Genomic DNA, 21,575 nt, shown 5'->3' on the forward strand with positions numbered 1-21,575 from the left:
AAACAAACAAAAACAGAAAACAAAAAAAAAAAACAGAATATGATCAAATATGATCAGGCTAGTGCATAGATCAGTGCCACACACTAGATTTTGGGTATATTTTGGTCCGTTAGAATAAAGTGCCTCCTAAAATTTTAAAGAAAGAAAGACTTATATATGTACAAAATAAGTTGATACAATGAAGGGATGGAAGATGACTGTAAAGATGAAAATTATAAAGGATTTTATGAAAGGAGTTGATAAGAAGTTGTTTGAAAAAAGAAAAGATTTTAAAAAAAAAAAAGGGAGAGAATGTGATCAGGCAGGGGACTAGAACAAAGCCATACACTAGTGATTTAGGGTAGATTTTGATTTGTTAGAAGAAAGTGTATCTCAAAATTTTAAAGAGAGAACAACTTATATATATATATAATATATATGTCCAAAATAAGGGTAACTACTGTGAAGGGGTAGAATATGACTCTAAAAATGAAAAATAAAAATGTTTTTTTTTTTAAAAAGGGATTGATAAGATGTTGGTTGAGAAGGGAAAAAGAAAAATCCAAAAAAAAAGTTAAAAAAAATTAACTTTGAAAGACTAATGAATCATGTTAAAAAAGCCATGAATTCTATGTTCAGTATTCCCCTAGTGCTGGAGTTCTCCCGTTCTCATTGATCGGTAAACTTGGTCTTGGCTGGCTGTTCGTGTTTATCTCCTGGGGGAGGGGCCTGTTGCCGTGGTTCCTAAATGTCTTTGCCGGAGGCGGAATTGCCCCGCCCCTGTCGGTCCAGGCTAAGTAATCTGCTGGGGTTTGCTCTCTGGAGCTTTTGTTCCCTGCAAGCTTTCCGAACGGCTTTGGAGGACGAGAGTGAAGATGGTGGCCTCCAATCTCCTCCCCGGAGGAGCCGAGAACTCGGGGCCCCACTCCTCAGTGAGCCCCCAGAGAAAAGCAGTCAGTCACTCCCGTCTCCCCGGTCTCCGGCCGCACTCCGTGCTCACCCGGCCTGTGACCGAGCGTTTCTATTTCTGGCTCCCGACCCTGTGTGGAGTCTCCAAACCCAGCAGATCCCTGTGGTGCGTTCCCGCGCCGCTCCTCCCGGGGGAGGAAGGGGAGTCTCCCCGGATCTGCCGCTAGTTGGGTCCCTGCTGGAGGAGCAGTGGCCCGACTGGGCCGCGGATCACAGTGTATGGCCACCCCGAGCTGAGAGCCCGCGCCTTGGCTCTGTCTCTGCAGCCGGCTTCCCCGCTCCGATCCCTGGGAGCTCTGGCACACTCAGGCACCCCCGGTCTTTCTATGACCCCGAGGGTCCTGAGACCACACTGTCCTGTGAGGGTTCCACCCCCCACTTAGCCACTGGAGCGATGTCCCTCAGCAGAGCCGACCTCTAAAAGTTCCGATTTTGTGCTTCGCGGCTCTATCACTTGCCAGAAGCGGCCCATGGAGACCCCCTCCCCCACCGTCTATCCTCCCGAATATCGCCTCGGGTTCACTTCTCCTCACGTCCTACCTTCCAGAAAGTGGTCACTTTTCTGGTCAGAGAGTTGTTGCTATTCTTTTCTTCGATCTCCTGTTGAGTTCGTAGGTGTTCAGAATGGTTTGATCCCCATTCAGCTGAATTCCTGAGACCAGACGAAATCCAGGTCTCCTACTCCTCCACCATCTTGCTCTGCCCCCTCCTTAAGGAAATTTTTATTTGGACTTTTTAAAGTTAGAGTGAAGTGACTTCTGAGTCCTTTCTCGTATATAGTGATATGTGGAGGAGCTGTGACTACAGTTATCTGACCTGGTGAAAAGATTGAAATTGAAAAGATCAGTAATGGTGACTTAAAGTAATAATTGCATTTTTTTAGGGAGTACATTATATAAGATGCACGCTGTGTTTACACATGTGAATTGTACATGTAATAATAAGAAAAGTTTGTCTTATTCTCTGAAAATAGGTAAAAATACTTGCATAGATATATTAAAATGTCCCAAGGAATTAATTTAATGTTAGGCTTTGCAGGACCTCTGTTACAGTTGTGTTTTTAACTTGGCGATGTAGTGATAATGTCGGCGTGGCTCAGAGAGCTTTGCTATTAGTTGGAGTTGTTTGGTGGCGATGCCAAGCCTTCTACCGGGATTCTTCCTCACACACCAGCACTGTTTTTTCTCTGCTAGCCCCCATTCATCCTGCTTAACCCAGTCTCATTTTTTCTTGTTTTACATTTCTGTTCCTACTTGGGAGAGCATGAGAAATTTGTTCACTTCCTGTAGATAATGGGATATGAGCTATGGTGATAGAGTTAGTTGACGTGTAGGTCAGGTTGAGTCCACAAAAACGAAAGGAATTTTATTCTCTCTTCCTTTTATGTCTTTATTAATTGGATGTACCTCTTTTATTTTGTGCATTTATTTTCCTTTCTTTTGCTCTTTTTCCTCTGGTCTTCTAAATACAGTACTGTACCTGTTCTTGAGCTGTCTGGTTGGGACCGCTCAGACATGATTCATCAACACTTTAAAAATTCATTTCATTGACCTGGAGCTGTGGAATTTAACCAAAGGCAAGATTTAATCTTTGCTTGGACCTGAGTGAATCAGAGTGAAAAATCATTTGACACTCTGGTAATCTGAGGAATAGTAACTAATTTCCAACTGTTTATACTCTCATTTTCTTTAACATTTAAATTTATTTTCATTTCTCTTGATGGTGAGAGAATCGTGAAGTATATTCCCTTTAGAAATGTCCCTAAGACAACAAACAACCCGTGATGCAGAGCATTTCTGGATTCTGGTATAATTTTTTTTTTTTTATATACTTTAGGCAAGTTCATATGCACAACGTACCTGCTTGTCCACTTTTTAATTTTTCCTAGGTAGAGTGTATGTTCCTCTTTTCTTTTCTAGTCACATTGCTCTTTTGTTGGAAAAAAGGGTTTTGGTAGATGGGAGAGACCCTGTCGTCTTAGGAGTAGATTACATGGGGCAACTGAGGGCTGACTCTTAAGATTCTGAAAGCAGGAAAAACAGAATTCATGTATTTGCTTCTGCATAAAGAGCCCTTGAGTGTGTTGTCTGTCTCAGGTTATATGACTGTGTAGCTTAATACATTAAGTACCAAGTAATACAATGTAACTGAAAGAAAACTTGTACCCCTTCAGTACCTTGTATTTTCCTTGAGATATGGTGTGTTTCAACATCTTTAATAAAAGATAGTGTACGAGTTTTGTTCACTTTTATAACTGACGGAACATTTTTACATTATTTGACATTTCTTGAGTTGATCGACAGAATCGTATATTTGGGATTTACTGGGAATAGGAATCAGAGTATGTTTATGTTAAAGTATGTCTGCGAATGAAGCATTTAATTTCTTTTTCACTTGAAATTTATCTAAATTAGTTTCAAGAAAAGTTATTTTTAAAAGTCAAAACTGCTTTATTGTTTATTTCATTTGAAAGAAACTACTTGAGAGAATCTGAGAGCATTCTGGATTATGCACTCAAAAGTTTGTATACCACCAGAACTAGAATATCTTTTTTGAGTACTATACTTTAGCATACACACATGTATTTAATTTCTCACAATCTTCAAAATACCCTTTTTTCCCCCTCAGAATATGAACTTGGCAGTGGAATAAAAATTGTAAGTTGTAGAACTTCTTTAAATTGTAGGATAATGAACCCAGCTTTTTGGTACAAATAGAGCAATACTGGGGACTGTGGGTCCCCTATTCCCCTCTGATTCCCTTCTAGCAAGATGTCATGCTCTGTCTTTGTCTAGGTTCAGGCAAGGGGAACCTAGGAACTCTGCCTGGGACTGTGTTCAGAGCAGTGTGTTTTGGCTGGGTCACCAGGCCAGCTACCTAGACCCCGGGGTAGATCTGGAGTCCTGTTGCTCCATCTGTGTGGGCCGAGTTATTGACAGCATGCTATTCGCATACTGCCTGCACGCCTTATCTTTTATTTTAATTTGTTTTCCTCTGTCTCCCTCCCCCATGCTGTGCCATTTTGAAATAATGTAAAGTAAAATCTGATGACAAAACATAATATTTAAACAAAAGTGTCTTAAAAGGTAAAAGTTTCTTTCTGTCTTACCCACCATTCTCTTTTCTACTCCCTGGAGTAAACCACTTTTACAGCTTATTAGTTTTTTTTCCAGTAGATTTCATTGTAATTTAAAGTACTGTGTTAAAATATCTTTTTCCTGATTCATCACTGTAAATAGTTGTTAATTCTCTGACTGTTTACTCCTATTAAAATACCAATAAGAGATAGGAATTTGGTATGCTTTCTTTTGCTTCTCTTCTCTGTTTTCCAGGATATGTTAGTGAAACTGTTATTTGTACTTGGTCAAGTTTATAACATTTATATTCTTTTTGCAGCTATAGTTAAATCTTCTGTGTTTTCTCAGTAGGTTACTTCCAGAAAAATTAACCTAATAGAAATTGTATTTAGTGTATCATGATTATATAAATATTATCTGCAGGACTAAGTAGAGTGATTGGACTTATAAAAAAAGAAAAGTAATCCTTTCTCTCTACATGAAAATCAAAATCTATTGGTTTTTTTATTTGTTGAACATTTTTCACCTTTTTTAGGTCCTCTTCAACTGCTATCATTTCTACAATGTTTCCTTTTTTATATGTTCCTTTGTCTTGTTTTGTTATAGTTTTGTTACAGTTATCCCTTTGAGAAATTTTTCCGATATGGAATATGTGGGAAATCAATTTTCAGATTTTGAAATGATGTTAATTTACTCCATACCCATGATTGAAAGAAAAATTATTTTTTTTTTTAGAAAATGGAATGCATTCGTCAGTTGTCTCTTTTAGCCTTCTGTTTGTAGGACAGGGTCAGATGCTATTCTCATTCTCATAAATAGTGCCTTTTTTTTTTTTTTTAAAGAAACTTAAGGATTTTTCTCTTTTTATTTGGTGTTCTAAAATTTCGCCAGTTGTCTAGGAAAGTCGTCTGTGTCAGACTCTTTACTCCGAGATGATGAGACAAGAATGAAATATTATTTAATCCTTATCTGCATGAGATGCTTCTTGTTATACCAAGAGCTTTTGAAATGTATTTGTTCTCCAGGAGCTTATAATAACAGGCAGTTAACAGGCAGGACTGTGGGATAATATGCCAGTTAAGAACACAGAGTACATAAACAAAAGACCATCAGAAATGTTCATGCTGTGAATGGCTTGCTTCTTATACCCCTACGGGAATGGAAATATTGACATGCATAAGAGTGTGAATAGAAGCTAGGCACTGTTAGCTTTGACGGCATCAACTGTACAGTAATTCTAAATTAGATTTTAATAAGGTTTTTTTCACTAATGCTTTATTTTTTTAGCTCTTAAAAATTGAATCATGATGGTGATGATAGTGATGATGGTTGTGATAATATTTAACATTTTTTGGGCTTTTTTATGTGTTCAAGCACTGTACTGATCATTTCCCTTGCCTTTTCTTATTTGGTATTGACAAAATATTCCACAGAGGTGTTATTATCATTTCTATTTTATAGATGAGGAAATTGATGCTTTGTAAAATAGGTGGCAGAGTTAGGATTTAAACTTCGGTCTCCTGGAATGCAGAGCTTGTTGCTCTTAACCACTACTACACTATATTGTCTGATAATGTAATAACTATTATATACAGTGGAAGCTCGTGGCTAGGAGGCCGATTTTTATTCATCTCCAGTAGCTGAGTTTGTTGTATTTTTTTTCCTAAACCTATTTCTACCAGTTGTGTTTGTTACTGTATTTATGTTAAGTAAATAAACTAAGGAAACAGGTTTTTGAAAGTAGACGAGACAACTCATAAAAACTAGGGGATATAAGGTAACTAAATATGATTTGGCATTCAGATTGTTTTGCCTTTGTCTAAGTTCCTGCCTTATCACAGAGAAACTGAAACTTGAAATTATAGACAATTTGTGTGTGATTTGGCTCATATAAAACCAAGAAGTTAAATCTCCACTCAGATGAGAAGATTTTGGGTAAATCAGAAATGGGTAAATGAAATACGGTTATACAATTGTACTTACAACATTCAACATACATGTAAATAGACATGCACACACACAGGTATAAATATTCTCGTTTTAACTTTGATCAGTTGACCAACTGAAAGGTCTGTTGAACTTTAGCACGGGATTGGCAAACTTTGTCTTTAAAGAGCCAGATAATAAATATTTTAAGCTTTGTGGGCCATAACGTCTCACTTGCAACTGTTTAGCTCTGCCCTAGCACATAGACAATATGTAAATAAGTTCATGTGGCTGTGTTCCAATAAAACTTTATTTAGAAACATAGGCTGTTGGCTAGATTTGGCTCCTGGACCTGACCTCTGCTCTAGAATTAGAATTCATAAAGTTTGGAGATATTTTGAACATCTCTAGTAGTTTTAGTAGTGGACTCTGATTTTTGAACAGAGTGAGGACAGAGGTCTGGGTAGGTTCAGTGATTTTTGGAGTTCTTTTACAGTCTGTACATGGTTTGAAAGACCATGTGGACACTTCATGGTATCTCACCATTGTTGGTTTAGCCTCAAAGTGTTTGAAAGTCAGGTTTTCTCTGAAGAATGTTAATAAACTCTCTGCCAGCTGTGACTAGATTGAAACCACAGGAATAGATCTCTGATCTAAATACCTGGAATATCCAGGGTCAATGGACATACAGTATAAACTTGCAAGTATAAATTTTACTTAAGCTAATTTTATAAGTTTTAGCATTCTACTGAATCATATACAAAGATGCAGTTATTGAGTAACTGATATTTAGCATGTAATAGGATCTTGAAACTTTAGGGTGGGAAGCAACCCTTTGGATCTAGCACACTTTTGTATAGGAAGCTGATGCCCAGGAATATTAAGAGACTTAAACCACATGACTCAATAATAACAGACCAGAGAAAGACCACTAAAATGCTAATTACCTCTGTACCATGTTGCTTTTCTGTGTGGTCAAATCGGTACAAAATTCTGATTTATATACAACCTTTCCAGGATTCATTTTATGAGTGTATATGTCCTAGATCAGCTATTTAAGAGAACAATATTGGTTATTTATGGATATATTTAATATCTTCTGTAGTAATGGTAAAAGTGCCCCCCAAAATTGTTTACTTCATTCTTTTCAGCTTGCAGATAGCCTTTAATAGCTTTTAGCCTTCCATCTGAGAACTGGTAAATTTTTTGACCATAATGTAGCTTTTATTTATCCAAATGTTTATGAGTAGATCCTTTTAGCATACTTTGATTAATTGACTGAAATGACTTGAATCTGTGTTTCTAAATGATGGCTAAAAGTTTCTTTGAAGGCTGTACAGTTAATATATACACTCCTTAATCACATAATTTTTATATATGTATTTTCAATTAGTAGTAAATTGTCAAAATGCACGTGTAGATTTTGAAAGCATTTTTTTTAGGAGGGGGGGTGAGGTGGAGGAGGGGCAGTGGGAGAGGGAGAGAGAGAATCTTAAGCAGGCTGCAGGCCCAGCATGGGGTCTGACACAGGGTGTGATCTTACAACCCCGAGATCATGACCTGAGCCAAAATCAGGAGTCCGATGCTTAACTGACTGAGCCACCCAGGTGCCCCTTAAAAGCATTTTAAAGCCAAAATGTTTGATTTATAGATTTTATATTTAAAATATTATACATACTATTTACATTACCATGTTTACATTAACTCTTAATACATAGGATATAGAATCATTTTAACCATAAGTAATAGAAGCAGTAAAACCATTCAGATTTATGATAATTTTATAAACGCTAAAGCCCATTTTTTCCAGTTGCCAAGTTGAAGAAATCATTACTCTCAACTGTGAATGAGCTTAGATATATTTATTTTTCCACCAAACTCAAGATGCTCCCTGTAAGAATATGCTTACCAGTTCTAACCTAGTTATTATTCCAGGTATTCTTGCCTTTCTGTATCTGTGTCTCTATCTTCAGCCTTAGATGAGCTTCTTAGCCTTATATGATAGAGGAGTGGAACTGCTTTAGTTCTGCTTATCTCTCTTGTCTTCTTGCTAATGCACCTGTAGACCTAGAGTTCAGTGCAGTTCTTTTTCTTCTAAAACATGCTCCTTTCTCTTTTTCTATCTCTGTAGTTTTATTTATTGAGGTAAAAAATAGGGGCTAAAGGAATGTGATGGGGAAATTTCACTCTTTTTGTTTGAATCATAAATTTGACTCAGCAGTGAGTCAGGCAGTGAGTTTAGTTAGTCCTAGGGAGTCCTGGAGAATAAGCCACAGTCTCTGCTTAAGGGGACAGTCACAGATACTCCCTTCTATCAGGTGGGATGCTGGAAACAGGGCATTGTGAAACTGAGTGGAACAGTCTGAAGGGGAAGACTTCCTAGAAAAGATGACATTAGGATAGGCCTGGAAAGACAGATGGACATTTGTGAGTGAGAAAAGGAGAAAGTATGTTCTAGTTCTCATGAACATTATATACAAGAACAGAGGGTGTGAAGGTCTGAGGTTCTTAGGGGAATTGCCCGTAGTCCACATGACTAAAATGTAGGCACTGAAAAGTGAAGGGGAAGTTCATTTTTCATGTCATTGTTAAGAATCTTACATGCTATACTAATTTGGGGCTTTATCTTTGGTTTATTGGGGGGAGCCACCAAATGTTTTAAAGCAGTGGAGTAATATGAATTTATTTCTGCTTTAATTACAAGCTGCAAACTCAGATGTCTGTAGGGACCAGGCAGGTGACTTACACGAAACTGCCAGATGTGTGATAGTAGGAAATGGTCAGGCCCACAGGACTGATCAGGCCTTGCCTGAAGCCTTTCACATATAAGCTAGAGGAAAAACTGTGTTTGCCGGATCAAGTAGAATATTGAGACCCCTGGTCAGAGCTATCCCTGAGAGCTTTTTGGAGGATGTTGTAGAGTGTTTGGTATACAGTAGGCTGATGGTATTTGTCAAATAAATGGATGATGGGTTGAAGGGCGGGTGTGAGTGTTGTGTGCAGAGATTCATTAGGAGACCATTAAGATAATTCAAGCAAAAGGTGGTAATGCTTGAGTTAGGACACATAATTGAAAAAGGAGAAACATAGGTGGATATGAGAAATACTGAAATGGTAGAATTGTCGGGATTCACTTACCAGTTCACACATGAAGAGAGGAAAGAATTAAAGATGACCTAGAGATTTCTAGCTTAGATTGAATGGGTGGTGATGACCTGAATCAAAAGAGAGATGGGGCGCCTGGGTGGCTCAGTCGTTAAGCCTCTGCCTTCGGCTTAGGTCATGATCCCAGGGTCCTGGGATGGAGGCCTACATCGGGCTCCCTGCTCAGCGGGAAGCCTGCTTCTCCCTCTTCCACTCCCCCTGCTTGTGTTCCCTCTCTCGCTGTGTCTCTCTCAAATAAATAAATAAAATCTTAAAAAAAAAAAAAGTGGGAGAAAGGACAACTGTAGGAGAAGAAGTATTGGGGGGAAGGGGTGGAGCTGAGGAACTTTTTAATTCTAAGTGCCAAGGTACTTATCATGACTATCATTTTTGGTGTATTATTTGGGGGCTTTTAAGTCTCATTTTCATTCATTCATTCATTCATTCATTCATTGTTCTTGAACAGAAATTGTCCCAGAACCCTTTTGTTTTTTTTTTAAGGAAAATCTCAGTCCTGCCTACATGTATTCCCTTAACCTATGTCTGTGGCTGTGGCTGTGGCTATTTTTCTAGGCATAAATCCTGGTTAGAGATCTTAATTTTTCCGATAAGATATCAACCCTCTATTTTTGGTTGTCAAAGTACATAGTTTTGTTCAGTCTCAGTTTTTACTAGAATAATCTCCAGTTCTCAACTTTAATCAAAAGTGTGCTTACGATAAGTAGGATTTGTAGCAAATTGTCTAATTCCTCCATGTATTTGGACGTTTATCCCTGAGGCCACCAAAAAAATGGGTAGCTGTATTATTGGTTTTACTTTTCTGATACATTGCTTTATATCTACCTATCTATATATGTATCTATGTATGTCTCATCACTCTGGTGTTATTTCCTCAGCTTTCATTAAAAGGTTGTGTAAGAAGCAAATGCAATGAATCCATGAATCCATTATTATATATTATATAAGGCTATTGTCAAGGGTGTTGTGCCTTAGGAGATAAAAGATTATTGTTCCCTTTTTTAGAACTCTGGTAAAATTTTCTCCCAGAACTTAAATGCCAACAAAAGTGATTTTTGTTTCTTCGGTTTTTTATTTTGTTTTTCCCTTGAGTGCTGGTATGTTTTTGATATTATGGACACTAAATTGTGTACTTGGACCCTCCCTATTTGTTTTGGCTGCTAGGACCTTGAGAGTCAAGTTCATAAACAGATAACAGTTGTAAAACAATACCTTGTACAATTATACCTTTCACTTGTTCTATTTTATTTTAGTTTGCCTTAATTTTTTTTGTTAAAATATTTTCTCTATGGTTGTATTTATTTTGTTAGGTATCACAGATCCTTTTTAATAATGAAATACTATAATTCAAATAATAGCAGTTCTGGTTTTTAATTTTTTTTCACTGACCTAGGGAAAATTAAAGGGAACAAAATCAGATTCAACTACATATCCAAAGTGTATAACTAAATAAATTTTTACAAAGTGAACATAGTTGTGTAATTACATCCCAGAAATGCAAATAGAACATTTCTGTTACCCCAGAAGCTTCCTTCATACCCAATCCCAGTCATTTTTCTCCCAAGGTAACCTAACCACTGTTCTAACTTCTGTCACTATGGTTTGTCTTGCCTGGTTTGAACTTTATATAAATGTTACCATGTAGTGACTTCTATATAGTGGACTTTTTGTCAATTTGTTTTTGAGATTCAGGTGATACATTTTCATTGCTATAGTATTTCATCACATAAATATATCATACTTTATCCATTTAATTATTCATAGACAATTGTGTTGCTTTAAGTTTTGCCCATTACAGATAATGCTGCAAAGGTTGTATAGGCATTTCTGTAAGATATGTATCTAGGACTCCTGGAATATAGGATGAATGTATGTTGAATTTCAGTAGATCTTACAGTTTTTCAAAGAGGTTTTATCAATTTCCCCTTCCTCCAACATTGAATTCAGTGTTCCATTTGTTCTGCATCCTTGCCAACATTTGTTGATGTCATTTTTTTTAATTTTTAAAAAATATTTTTAGCTATTCTGGTTGTTTGTTATGTTGTCTTATTGTAGGTTCAATTTGCTTTTCCTGAATGCCTACTTGGAGTGCCTGTTGTATGTTAATTGGCCAATCAGGTATCTCCTTTGTCAGGTATCTGTTCAAGCCTTTTGCCCTTTATTTTTATTCTTGTTCGTTTGATCAGTTTATGAATTCTTCTGTTTGTACCACACTATCTTATTGCTGTGACTTTATAACCTTTGCCTATTTTAGTATATGTCCTCCAACATTGCTCTTCAAGATATTCCTGCCTATTATTTGAGTTTCCACATAAATTTAGAAGCAGCTTGACATTTTCCATACACAAAGAAAGAAAAACCTGTTGGAGTTTTAATTAAAATTTTAGTTATTCTAGAAGATCACTTTGGTGAGAACTGATATCTTAATGATATTGAAGGCTATAGTTTGTTTCCACAGTATATATCTTCATGTATTTCAGTATTCTTTATTTTAGCTCAGTTTTGTATTGCCTATTTTTTATTAGATTTATTCCTAGTTATTTGGTTTTTTGAAATGGTAAAATTTTTTATTGTCTAATTCTTTGTTTCTAGTATATAGAAATTGCTTTTACTTTGGAAATTCTACCTTTTATCTATGTAATACTTTTTAATCTTTAAAACTTGCTATCAATTTTGATTTCTTGAATTCTTAGTTTTTATCTATTCTTTAGGAATTTCTACCTATACAATTCTTTTGCTGTCAGTTATGACTCTTTTATTCTTTCTAATTCTTTTCCTTTTATTTTTCTTGCTTTATTGCCCTGTCTGTAGAATCAACATATCTTACTGCTCATACTGTTTATCTGTGAATTTATGAATTATTTATTCAGCTAGTATATGTTTTTTGAGCACTTAGTTTGTCTCTGTTAAAGATAGTCACATCTAACTCTGTTTTATTTGATAGTGAATTGAATTCAAAGCTTCAAGATACTTTAGAACAAATTGAGGTAAGAAGGATTACATCATAAGTTAAGTGCTTTTCTCTTTTCAGAGGTTTTTGAATAGTACATATGCATCTTATGTTATGTTTTTTGTTATTACCAGTGTTCTAGATCACAACACTTTATTGTTTTTTTTAATTTGGGATATCTGTGCATGGTTGAGTTAATGCTAATCTACTTGTAAACTCAATAATACTATTGGAGTTGTGGGATCTGAAAATGGTATTTTGTATCTGAAAACACCCTATCCAGAAAGATCCCAAAACTGTTAATCATAGATTTGTTTTCATGTAAATTATAGCCAAAGTATTTACCATGTATTAATTATTTTTTGATTATTAACTTTTTAGTTCAGTGAGTTAATTTATATAAGAATAATTATTGGCTGATGAACCCTCCTAAATTCCTAAACCTTCTAATATTTCATACAGTTCATCAAAATATAGAAATGGAAAGGAAAAGATATGTCATTATGAGCATGAAGTCTTGCTCTTCCTCCTACATTTGTTCAGAGTTCATCTCTTTACTTGGCAATCTTTGCAAAGCAGGGTATTGATTTTAATAAGAATTATTTGTTTTCTGGTATTTTATTTTATCATTTTCCTGATGAGAGTACTTATAAAAATTGAGGCTGGACTTTCAAACAACCTTTTGTGAAAGTACGTTTTCATCATAAATGCAATTATTTACTAATTGTAAGAATGGCAGTTTATTTGATAAACATAAAGATAATGCTTTGAAAATCCCTTAAGTAAATAATCATTTGAATATTGAGGACTTTCTTTTGAAAGCGCAGTATTTCTTCACTCTCAGTATACAATATTATTCTGTACTTAGGTAGAGAATCATTATTTTGAAATGAAATCATTGAAATAGAAATCCTTAGACAAAGTTGATGCATTTAGATATAAAAGTATGTATCTTGAGGTATGTGCTTTTAAGGCCAATGTAGTTTTGTTGAGAATTACTTTTCAGTGATTATAGAAGGACTGTTATTTTTTAATAGTCCTATAAATTCAGTTCACATAATTGTAAGTTTTAGCAGATGTACGAGGAAACATAAAGTAAAAATAAAAAGTTACTTTTAGTAACTATTTATACTTATGTGTCTCTTGAAACACTAGGTATGGGTCTTTAGATTCCTCATTTATTAATGACATCTTAGTAAACTTATTATAGTTGGTAATGCATGAGAATTACAATCTATTTATATTTTTATTTAAATTTGATTTTGACTATTAAATCTAGTGTGATAGTAAATGTCTTTAGATATTAATTAAGAAATGAAAAATTAGTCTTAATACTTTCCTCTCATTACCTTGAAAACAATTCCTTAACTGCCTCTTTGCCTCTTGTTTTAATTCCATAGGAACAGTTGGATGTAGCTCTTTCCAAAATCTGCAAGAATTTTGACATAAACCATTACACCAAGGTTCAGCAGGCTTATCGACTTCTTGGAAAAACACAGGTTAGTTTTGAAAGAATGTTTGCTTCTTTCTTAATCAGGAATATGTTGATCTTTATGAATGCTCAAGTCTGAATATTACTAATGTAGTGTCCTTAAAAAGTTTCATTTAACAAAGTATACTTTTTTGCCATATTCACATAGGTTCAGTGTATGGAGTGTGATTAAAACATGACAGAAGTTTGTTTTGAGCTATGAAGTGTTGTCAGGGTTAATATTTTCACAATTTTACATAGTTTTTTTTTTTTTTTTGAAGTGTTATTATAAGATAATTTAGTTGGAGGGGATGTGTAGTCTTTTACCTCAGCTCTTGGTCCTGAATAAGAACTTCTTAATTTGGAGCTTCATGGTTCTGAGATGGGCCAGCATCTTTCCCTCAAAGTGGTATGTAAACTTTTGTGTAGTGTGTATGTTTCCTCTGTAAAACAGCTCCATTTCATTTATCAGATTTTTCAAGGGATTCTCTTACTTTCTGAATGACTTCACTACTCCCATGGTGCATGGTTTTACATTCTCTTACTGCTCAAGGGCTTCCTTGAAAAATTTGCAGCAAGGGTCATTGAAAGTTATTTGTACCTTCTGCTTGTACAGGATTATACATTTATCTATAAAACAGCTAAATGTGATAGATATAAATGTTTTCTTCCCCTAAATGGTCTCCTGTCCATCTCTTAGGAGATCTAAGAATTTACCAAACCATTGAAACTGCTTGCATTTTAAGTCTGAATAAAGAAATTTGGTTGTTTACTTAATTATCTTGCACATCTTAAGCTACTGAGGAGAAATTAAAAGAAGATAGACACTTGGTAATTTTGGACATGTTTAAAGACCTTTGAAAATATGATTATAACTTCTAATTACCCTCATTAGACTAATTCTTTTACTCATTAAATATTTAATAGCCCCTATTGTGTGCATTGCTCCAGGCACCTCAATATGGGCCCTCATCTATCTTATCTTCTAGTAACAGAAGCAAACATTAAAGAAATAAATGGACAGGGTGTTGGGTTGTAACAAGTGCTATAAAGAAATATGTATCAGGGTAGGTGGATAGAGTCATGGAAGACACTGATTTATACAGGATAGTCAGGAAAGGGTTCTCTGAGAAGGTAACCATTGAGAAGCATCCTGAACAATGTAAGGGAATGATGCAGAGGGGATCCAAAGGTGTGATTTTTACATGACATGTCCAAAAAAGAGCAGTATGGATACCAAATATAGGCAGGATGGATAAATACAAAGCAACAAAGCAGGGTTCATGATTCAGATTTATTTTTAGGGTTAGGATGTTGTGGTTATTTGAAGGATTCTTTGCAAACAATCAGTACAATTAAAATTTTATAAATAATAGTGATCTTTGTGCTGTATCTATAATTGGTAAAGATTTTTTCCTATGTTTTTCAAGTCCATTGAAATTTATCTATTTTAATAACACGAAATTATGTTGCATGTTTTTTTTCTTTCCACAGACAGCAATGGATCAACTTCACATGCACTTCACTCAAGCCATTCATAATACTGTGTTTCAAGTTGTTCTTGGTTATGTGGAACTATGTTCAGGAAACACAGATACAAAATTCCAAAAGCTGCAATATAAGGATCTCTGTACAGTATGTAGTAACTTAGTTCTGTTCATATTGCCTCTCTTTTAGTTTTTGAATTTATATCCCGTTTTTCTTAGCACCTATTAGTTGAAGATGCTACTGAAATAAAAAGAAATACATTTGCCGAAAGCTTTTTTTTCTCCCATATTGTTCTTTTTCTCATAATGGAAGGTTGAGTCACACAAATGGTAAAGGTTGATGAGATGGTACAGATTGATGGAGGGCATTTGCTTCTAAGTGGACTCTTTACTCTGTCATAGCTTCTTTTACCCTTTTCTCTCAGGCTCTTAATTCTCTTCTGTGATTGCATCTAAGGTACTTCTAAGCAGTCATCTTAGCTGGTTTCCTGTATACACTTTCCATCAGTCTTTCTGTGTGTATGAATGCTGTTTCTGTCAGCATCTGTAACCAATTTCTTTTCATTCTTAAAGAAACAAGAGGTCTGTAGGTAATAGAACCACAGGTGAGAAGTGAACTGAGATGGGCTGTTTTAGAATTGGTCCTGTTGATGGATTGACGTAGGGTGTGAGGAAAAGAGAATGATGAACAACTGGGAGAACAGTGAGTGGTGTCATTTGTGTTTACAAGGAAGACTGATTTGTAGTGGAGAGTCATGAATTCTGTTTGATAACTATTAACGTTCAAGGGGACTTGTTGAGGAGGCAGTTGGATAAAAGAACTTATGGAGATGAGAGCTGAAGTGATAGAGTCATCAGAATCTAATTGTACTTAAAGCCATGATACTTGATAAGAAGATTGGGAAAGGAGTGTAGATAAAGGAGCCATGGGACCCTTGGGCCTTGTGACATTCAGGGATTAGGTAAGGAGGAGAGACCAGGAAGAAGGGTCAGAGAGAGAGCAGCTAGCTGGGTGGGGGAAAAACTAGGAGATGGTGGAACAGCCTACAGAAGTAAGTATTTCAAGGAGAATTGACTGTAAACCTATGTCATAAGGTGATATTACAGAATTGACCCTTGATTTGACAATGTGGTGGTTATTGTTGACCTTGGTCTCTTTACTTCTAGTTCAAGAATGTTCTGTGTCTCTCACTGGAGACATTCTTGAATTATTTGTAATATCAACTCAGAAAATAACAGTTCTAGGAAGTAGATGTCTATTCTCTCCTGTAATTATGTCCAGGGATTAGTATAAAATTAAGAGAATCTTAATTCTTTGGTGAGTTTGTCAAAAGTGCAGGTTATATGTTCATTGGGATCTGAAGAAATCTTCTTACTTGAGCTATAATAAATATTCCAGGAGGATGTGATTATATATGATAGATGAAGGATTAAGTTAATAATGACAGTGGATGGTTGTTAATATAGCTAAAAAATGTCTTTAAAATCATTTCATAAATCATGAGACTCAAAAATTTAATGATTATTAACTTAAAGTGTGATATAGTTGCATAATTTCATTTTTGACAATCCAGTTTTAAGTACAGTCATCATTTGTTAAAGTTCAATGATTTTGAAATGTGTTGTTCTTATTCAAATATTTTCTTAGGTTGATAGTATATATTTTTAAATTAAATGTACAAGAAATCAGTTTCATTTTTTGATTCTATTAGTGTTGCTGTTGTGAAGAGATGATTTAAATGGTAAAGCAAATTATTACAAGTTGGTGATTTCTCTGTTACAGCAGAAAATAACTGATAATAATTAAAACAAACATTTTAAACAAATTAGGCTTTTGTCCTTCAGTCTTCTTTACTTTGGTTAAATCTGGTGTGTGTTTGTGCATGTGCATAGTATACTTTGTTACCATTAAATTTTTATATGTTTTTAAGTCAAACATATTTGTGCTCCTGCTTCTTGAGAAAGTCCTCTGTACATTTATGTAATGCAAAGCTGAAAGTTGTACTTATAAATGTTTATGAACAAAAATTTATGCTTATAGTGTTTACCATAGGTTGTTAGGGTTTTTTTGTTTTTTTTGTTTTTTTTTGGAATTTCTTTCACTGTTTTTTTTTTTAAACTGACTTTTGAAGCTGTGTATATATTTAAATTATCAGGTAACAAAGGGCTTATCTTTCTTGATTTTATTTTGAGTTAATGCTTGTTAAAATGACTCCAAGAAACATCTGGTAATTCTTTATAAAATTATCTATGTGTGATCGTAGTGAGGTATATATAATTAAATTAAGGAAACAAGTGATTTATTGGTATACTAGAGCTTAGGGATAGAAACCCCCCCCCCACCCAGAACAGCCAGCACATAGGTTATTAATGATCCAATGCAATTGTACACTTCTGGTTTCTATTCAAGCTGTGCTAAAACATTCATTGAAAGAGTTTTGAAGTGGTGAGAATAGTAGCAAATGTTGATGATGGCTTCATGAAGGAATTTCTTTTGAGGAAAGGATTTAACAGAATTAGGTATGGTGGGCTCTTTATGTTGAGAGAACAGACTTAGGGGAGCTGAATAATGAGGTGAAGAATGTGATGCATTTTAAGGTGGCCCATTTTCTTTGGTACAATTCTCAATAAGAAATTAAAGAAGTTCAGAAATTACCCCAGGCCTCTAGAAGTATTTAAGTCAGTGCTGCCACAGGCAGACAGGGATGTGGATCTCTCTTTGAAACCTAACTAAGTTTTAATTTGTTTTATAATATTGAATTCTTTTTGACATGTTTAAGCCAGGGAAGATTAGGAAGAAATTATTTCTCATCATATTTGTTTATTTGTTAGTTTGATGAAAAGATGTGACCTTTTAGTAACTGAGTTCTGTAAATGAAGATGATTAGCTCAGGAGAGGAAAAATGGAAGCAACCCTTAGAAATTTAATAAATAAACTGATGAAAGGAGATTTAAATATGTTTTCCTGGTGAGAACACATATAAAGGATCTGGAATGGCACAGCTCAGGCAAGGGAGATGATTTGTGAAGGAGCCTTGTATTAGAATGTAAGGTTCTTGATTTTTTCAATATATAGCAATTGGGAATCATTTTAGCTCTGATTAAAAGTAACTGAGAATACTTATTGAGGATGTGCTAATGGGAGAGTGTATGTGGCAATGGAATGTCAGGTAAGAAAGAAGCAACAGAGCCCTCGGGAAATGCATATAACATGTTGACTGGTAGATTTTAGAAATGAGAAGAAAGAATTCAGGCCTTTGGGCAGTTGGTTTTCTCTGTATAGTAGCAGTATTTTGAAGGAAGCCCTTAATCATAGAGTTTACATATAACATTAAAAAATGAAATACATGAAATAGTATACTCATCAGAGTTGAGAGAGGGGTGGAGTTCCTGTAAACGGGAACAATTGTGTTTCCTTTAAATGGAAAGGGATTGGAAATGAAGAGATCTAATCATCTGCTTGCCCTTGTTCTAGTATTATTTTAAACCATTCATATCCATCTATTACTAAATGGGTTAGAATGAAATTGAACTGAAGTTTTTTGATATCCCTTTACAAAGAAATCTGGGGTAAAATTAGCATTCTGTTTTTATTTACTCTGGTAAACCGAGAACTTCAGAGTTCTTAAGGCCAGCAGCATCCTATCCCGTTATGACATTTCTGCCATTTGTGTCCCGTCAACCATTGCTCTCAGTTTAAAAACTTAGTTGGCTTTGAGCTTTTTGAAATTATTTTGTAATTGCATGTACTTACTTTTCTTTCTTTACTAAACAATGTTTTCTGAATGATTTAATTAGAAGCACAATTTTTCTTATAGTTTATCTTTCAGTCTGGTTTTCCTGTTTTTCTTGAATTATTGGCGAACAGTTGTTAGATCAATAATTTAGGCTCCTTTAAAAACGTATACATTATTTTGAAGCTCAAATAAATGACTGATACTTAGCAAAATTTTCAAATGAGAATTAAACCTCATTCATTTCTGGAAAGGGCTAATGAAAGGGGCTTAGTAGTTATTTTATTTACTTAAAAAAATTAAGCCTTGTTTGTGATTGCATTTACGTCGATGTATCCCTGCATGTTGATACCAGTCTGTGGAGAGATTTATAGACACTAAGTGGATGTTATTTATTTAGTGACCTTGTAGAGAAACTTTTTGTAGGTTATTTGAAAGTTTAAAAAAAATTTTTTTTACAACCTTCTTTGGCAGGCTGTTGGATTTCCTTGGGAAGGTTATATTAACATGTTAATTAGGATGTTATTGATTAATTTTATGATAATAGAGCTGGCTAACGCTGGCTGAAATTTTCCCAACCATTTTTCAGTTTTTCATTTCCAAATGAGCTTAATGAGTTTTGAGTTCTGTTTTTGAAATGAACTTGATAATGTAGTAATAACTTTGGTGAAAAATGGAGTTTTTTTAGAAAAAACTTTGAAATCGTTTCAGTATATGTTTTCTCAGAGTCTGACACATTGGAGGTGCTTAGTAAATGTTTCTTGAGTAAATTAAATTGCCCTCTTTGTCTCTAATTGGTGTGATGTTTGACACAGTTCAAATTTAAGTTAAGTATGAGGGAAAGAAAACCAACATTGTGAATCTTTTGTGTGCCGTGGACTTCTTTTTTAAAGATTTTATTTATTTGAGAGAGAGAATGAGTGGAGGGGGCTGTGGAGTGGAGGGGCAGAGGGGAGAGAATCTCAAGCAGACTCCATGCTGAGCACGGATCCTGACTTGGGGCTTGATCTCATGACCCCTAGATCATGCCGTGAGCCAAAATAAAGAGTCGGATGCTCAACCGACTGAGCCACCCAGGTGCCCCTGTGCCATGTACTTTTACAGATGCTTTATGTGCATACATCATAGAAAGACAAAGGAACTGCTGGTCTAACATTCCATTCTTCTAAGCTTTATAAAATTTTTCTTGTAAGTACTCTCTCTTGATACTGGATTCAATGTCAGTTTTTTTGAGGGTTAGTAAATATCTTTAGTAAGATCTCTGTTGAAGGTATAGTTTATTTTGATGTTCATATAGAAACCTAAAGACAAATTCCTCTTTTTAGTCAAAAACATGTTTCTGTTCCCAAGTTCTCAGGGCATTTTCTGTTATGAAGAATATATTGTCTCTCATCAAACAATCATGTTTTTGCTTCTCTATAGAATTAACTGCCTCTTTATTCTTTTGCTGACTGTTTTCTGACTTAAACTAGTCTGGTATTTATGTGTTCTTACATTATTTAGAGTCTTTACAGAGTTAGAATGTGGATTATATAAGTAGTTGCACAAATTAAGCAATCATTAATTAACATGTTTACTCTTAAAAATATACATATTTGAAATCATACAAATAAAACATTAATTGTAGAAAAATATACATAAGCAAAAAGAAGAAAATAAAAATTAATATTTATGCATGAAAAGCTGGTTCTTTTAATGTGTTTGTAAGCAAATAGCTTTTAAAAGTAGGATTACGCTGTATACACAGTTTTATAACATTTTTCCCACTTTCTATGTTATAAATAATTTTTCATTTCAGTAAATATGCCACCCACATAACTTTTAATAGCTTGACTATTTCAGTGTAAGATCCTGTGGATTAGCCAGTTTCCTGTTCTTAGATATTTATTTTATTTCTAGTTTTTGTCATTATGAACAACACTGTAGTAAATATTCTTAAAGCTAAATCTTTGTACACGTCTTTATTTAGGATAAGTGATGAGAAATGAAATTGCATTGTCAAAGGCTTTGCATTTATAAGGATTTTGGTTCATTTTTCCAAAATTGCCCTCTAGAAAGTGTGTTTCAATTTATACTCCTCATCAGTGATGTCTGCTTTTATCCCTTTCCCTGTACACATGAATGTTGATTATTTTGTATTTATTAGCTTGTCGGATACCAGAAGGTAGCATATCAAGAATAATTTATTTTGTTTATCACTCAGGCATATTTAGGATGTGAAGGAAATTAAACTGGGACATTTAATTGATTGTTGGAGTTAATTTGGTTGATTTGTTAGGCGAGTAGACCTGTTCTCTCTTATTGGAAGCTACGAATTTGAACATTTGCTCGAAGAGAAAAGTCATTTCAGTTAGAAGAGTGATACTATACATTTACTTGAGTTGCTTCCTCAGGTCAGTTTTAGAATACTCCAAAGAATAAAGGTGTCAGATTTATTATCACATATTTTTACCATCAGCACTGGTATATTTTCTTATATATGAATATATATTGATGTTTATATATTTAAAATAAAATAAAAACTAGGTTTTGGTAATTTTTTAAAATTCAAAATTTAATGATCAAAAGTTAGGTAAGGAAAAATTTTCCCTGCTGTTTACTCTCTGGATTGTCAAGAACCGTGAAGGGTCTGAAATTTTATCCTACTTATAAACTGACAAGCTAGTACCTTGCCCTTTCATGGATGCTGGCATAGGACACAAGACTCCATTTTCTTAATATTCTGACTTGCTAAGCATAAGCCAGTTCCCTTATCATCATTCAGCATTTGTTAATCAAGTAATCAATTCAGCTCAACAAGGATAGATAAGGGTTTATAGA

General features: G+C 34.7%; 1 protein-coding gene across 3 annotated transcripts in view; it reads left to right on the forward strand.

Annotated features, from left to right (window-relative positions):
* VPS50 (VPS50 subunit of EARP/GARPII complex) overlaps window positions 1–21,575 on the forward strand; it is a 139,635-nt gene that overhangs the window by 35,149 nt on the left and 82,911 nt on the right. For all 3 annotated transcript variants that reach the window (XM_025872898.2, XM_073898828.1, XM_073898829.1), the window contains 3 exons: window positions 12,058–12,100; window positions 13,464–13,562; window positions 15,029–15,169. In XM_025872898.2, coding sequence (XP_025728683.1) covers window positions 12,058–12,100; window positions 13,464–13,562; window positions 15,029–15,169 — 283 coding nt within the window. The remainder of the gene's footprint in view (window positions 1–12,057; window positions 12,101–13,463; window positions 13,563–15,028; window positions 15,170–21,575) is intronic.

The sequence above is a fragment of the Callorhinus ursinus genome, unplaced genomic scaffold, assembly GCF_003265705.2.
Source record: "Callorhinus ursinus isolate GAN/ISIS: 27379988/994484 unplaced genomic scaffold, GSC_fseal_2.0 scaffold12, whole genome shotgun sequence".
Taxonomy (NCBI): domain Eukaryota; kingdom Metazoa; phylum Chordata; class Mammalia; order Carnivora; family Otariidae; genus Callorhinus; species Callorhinus ursinus.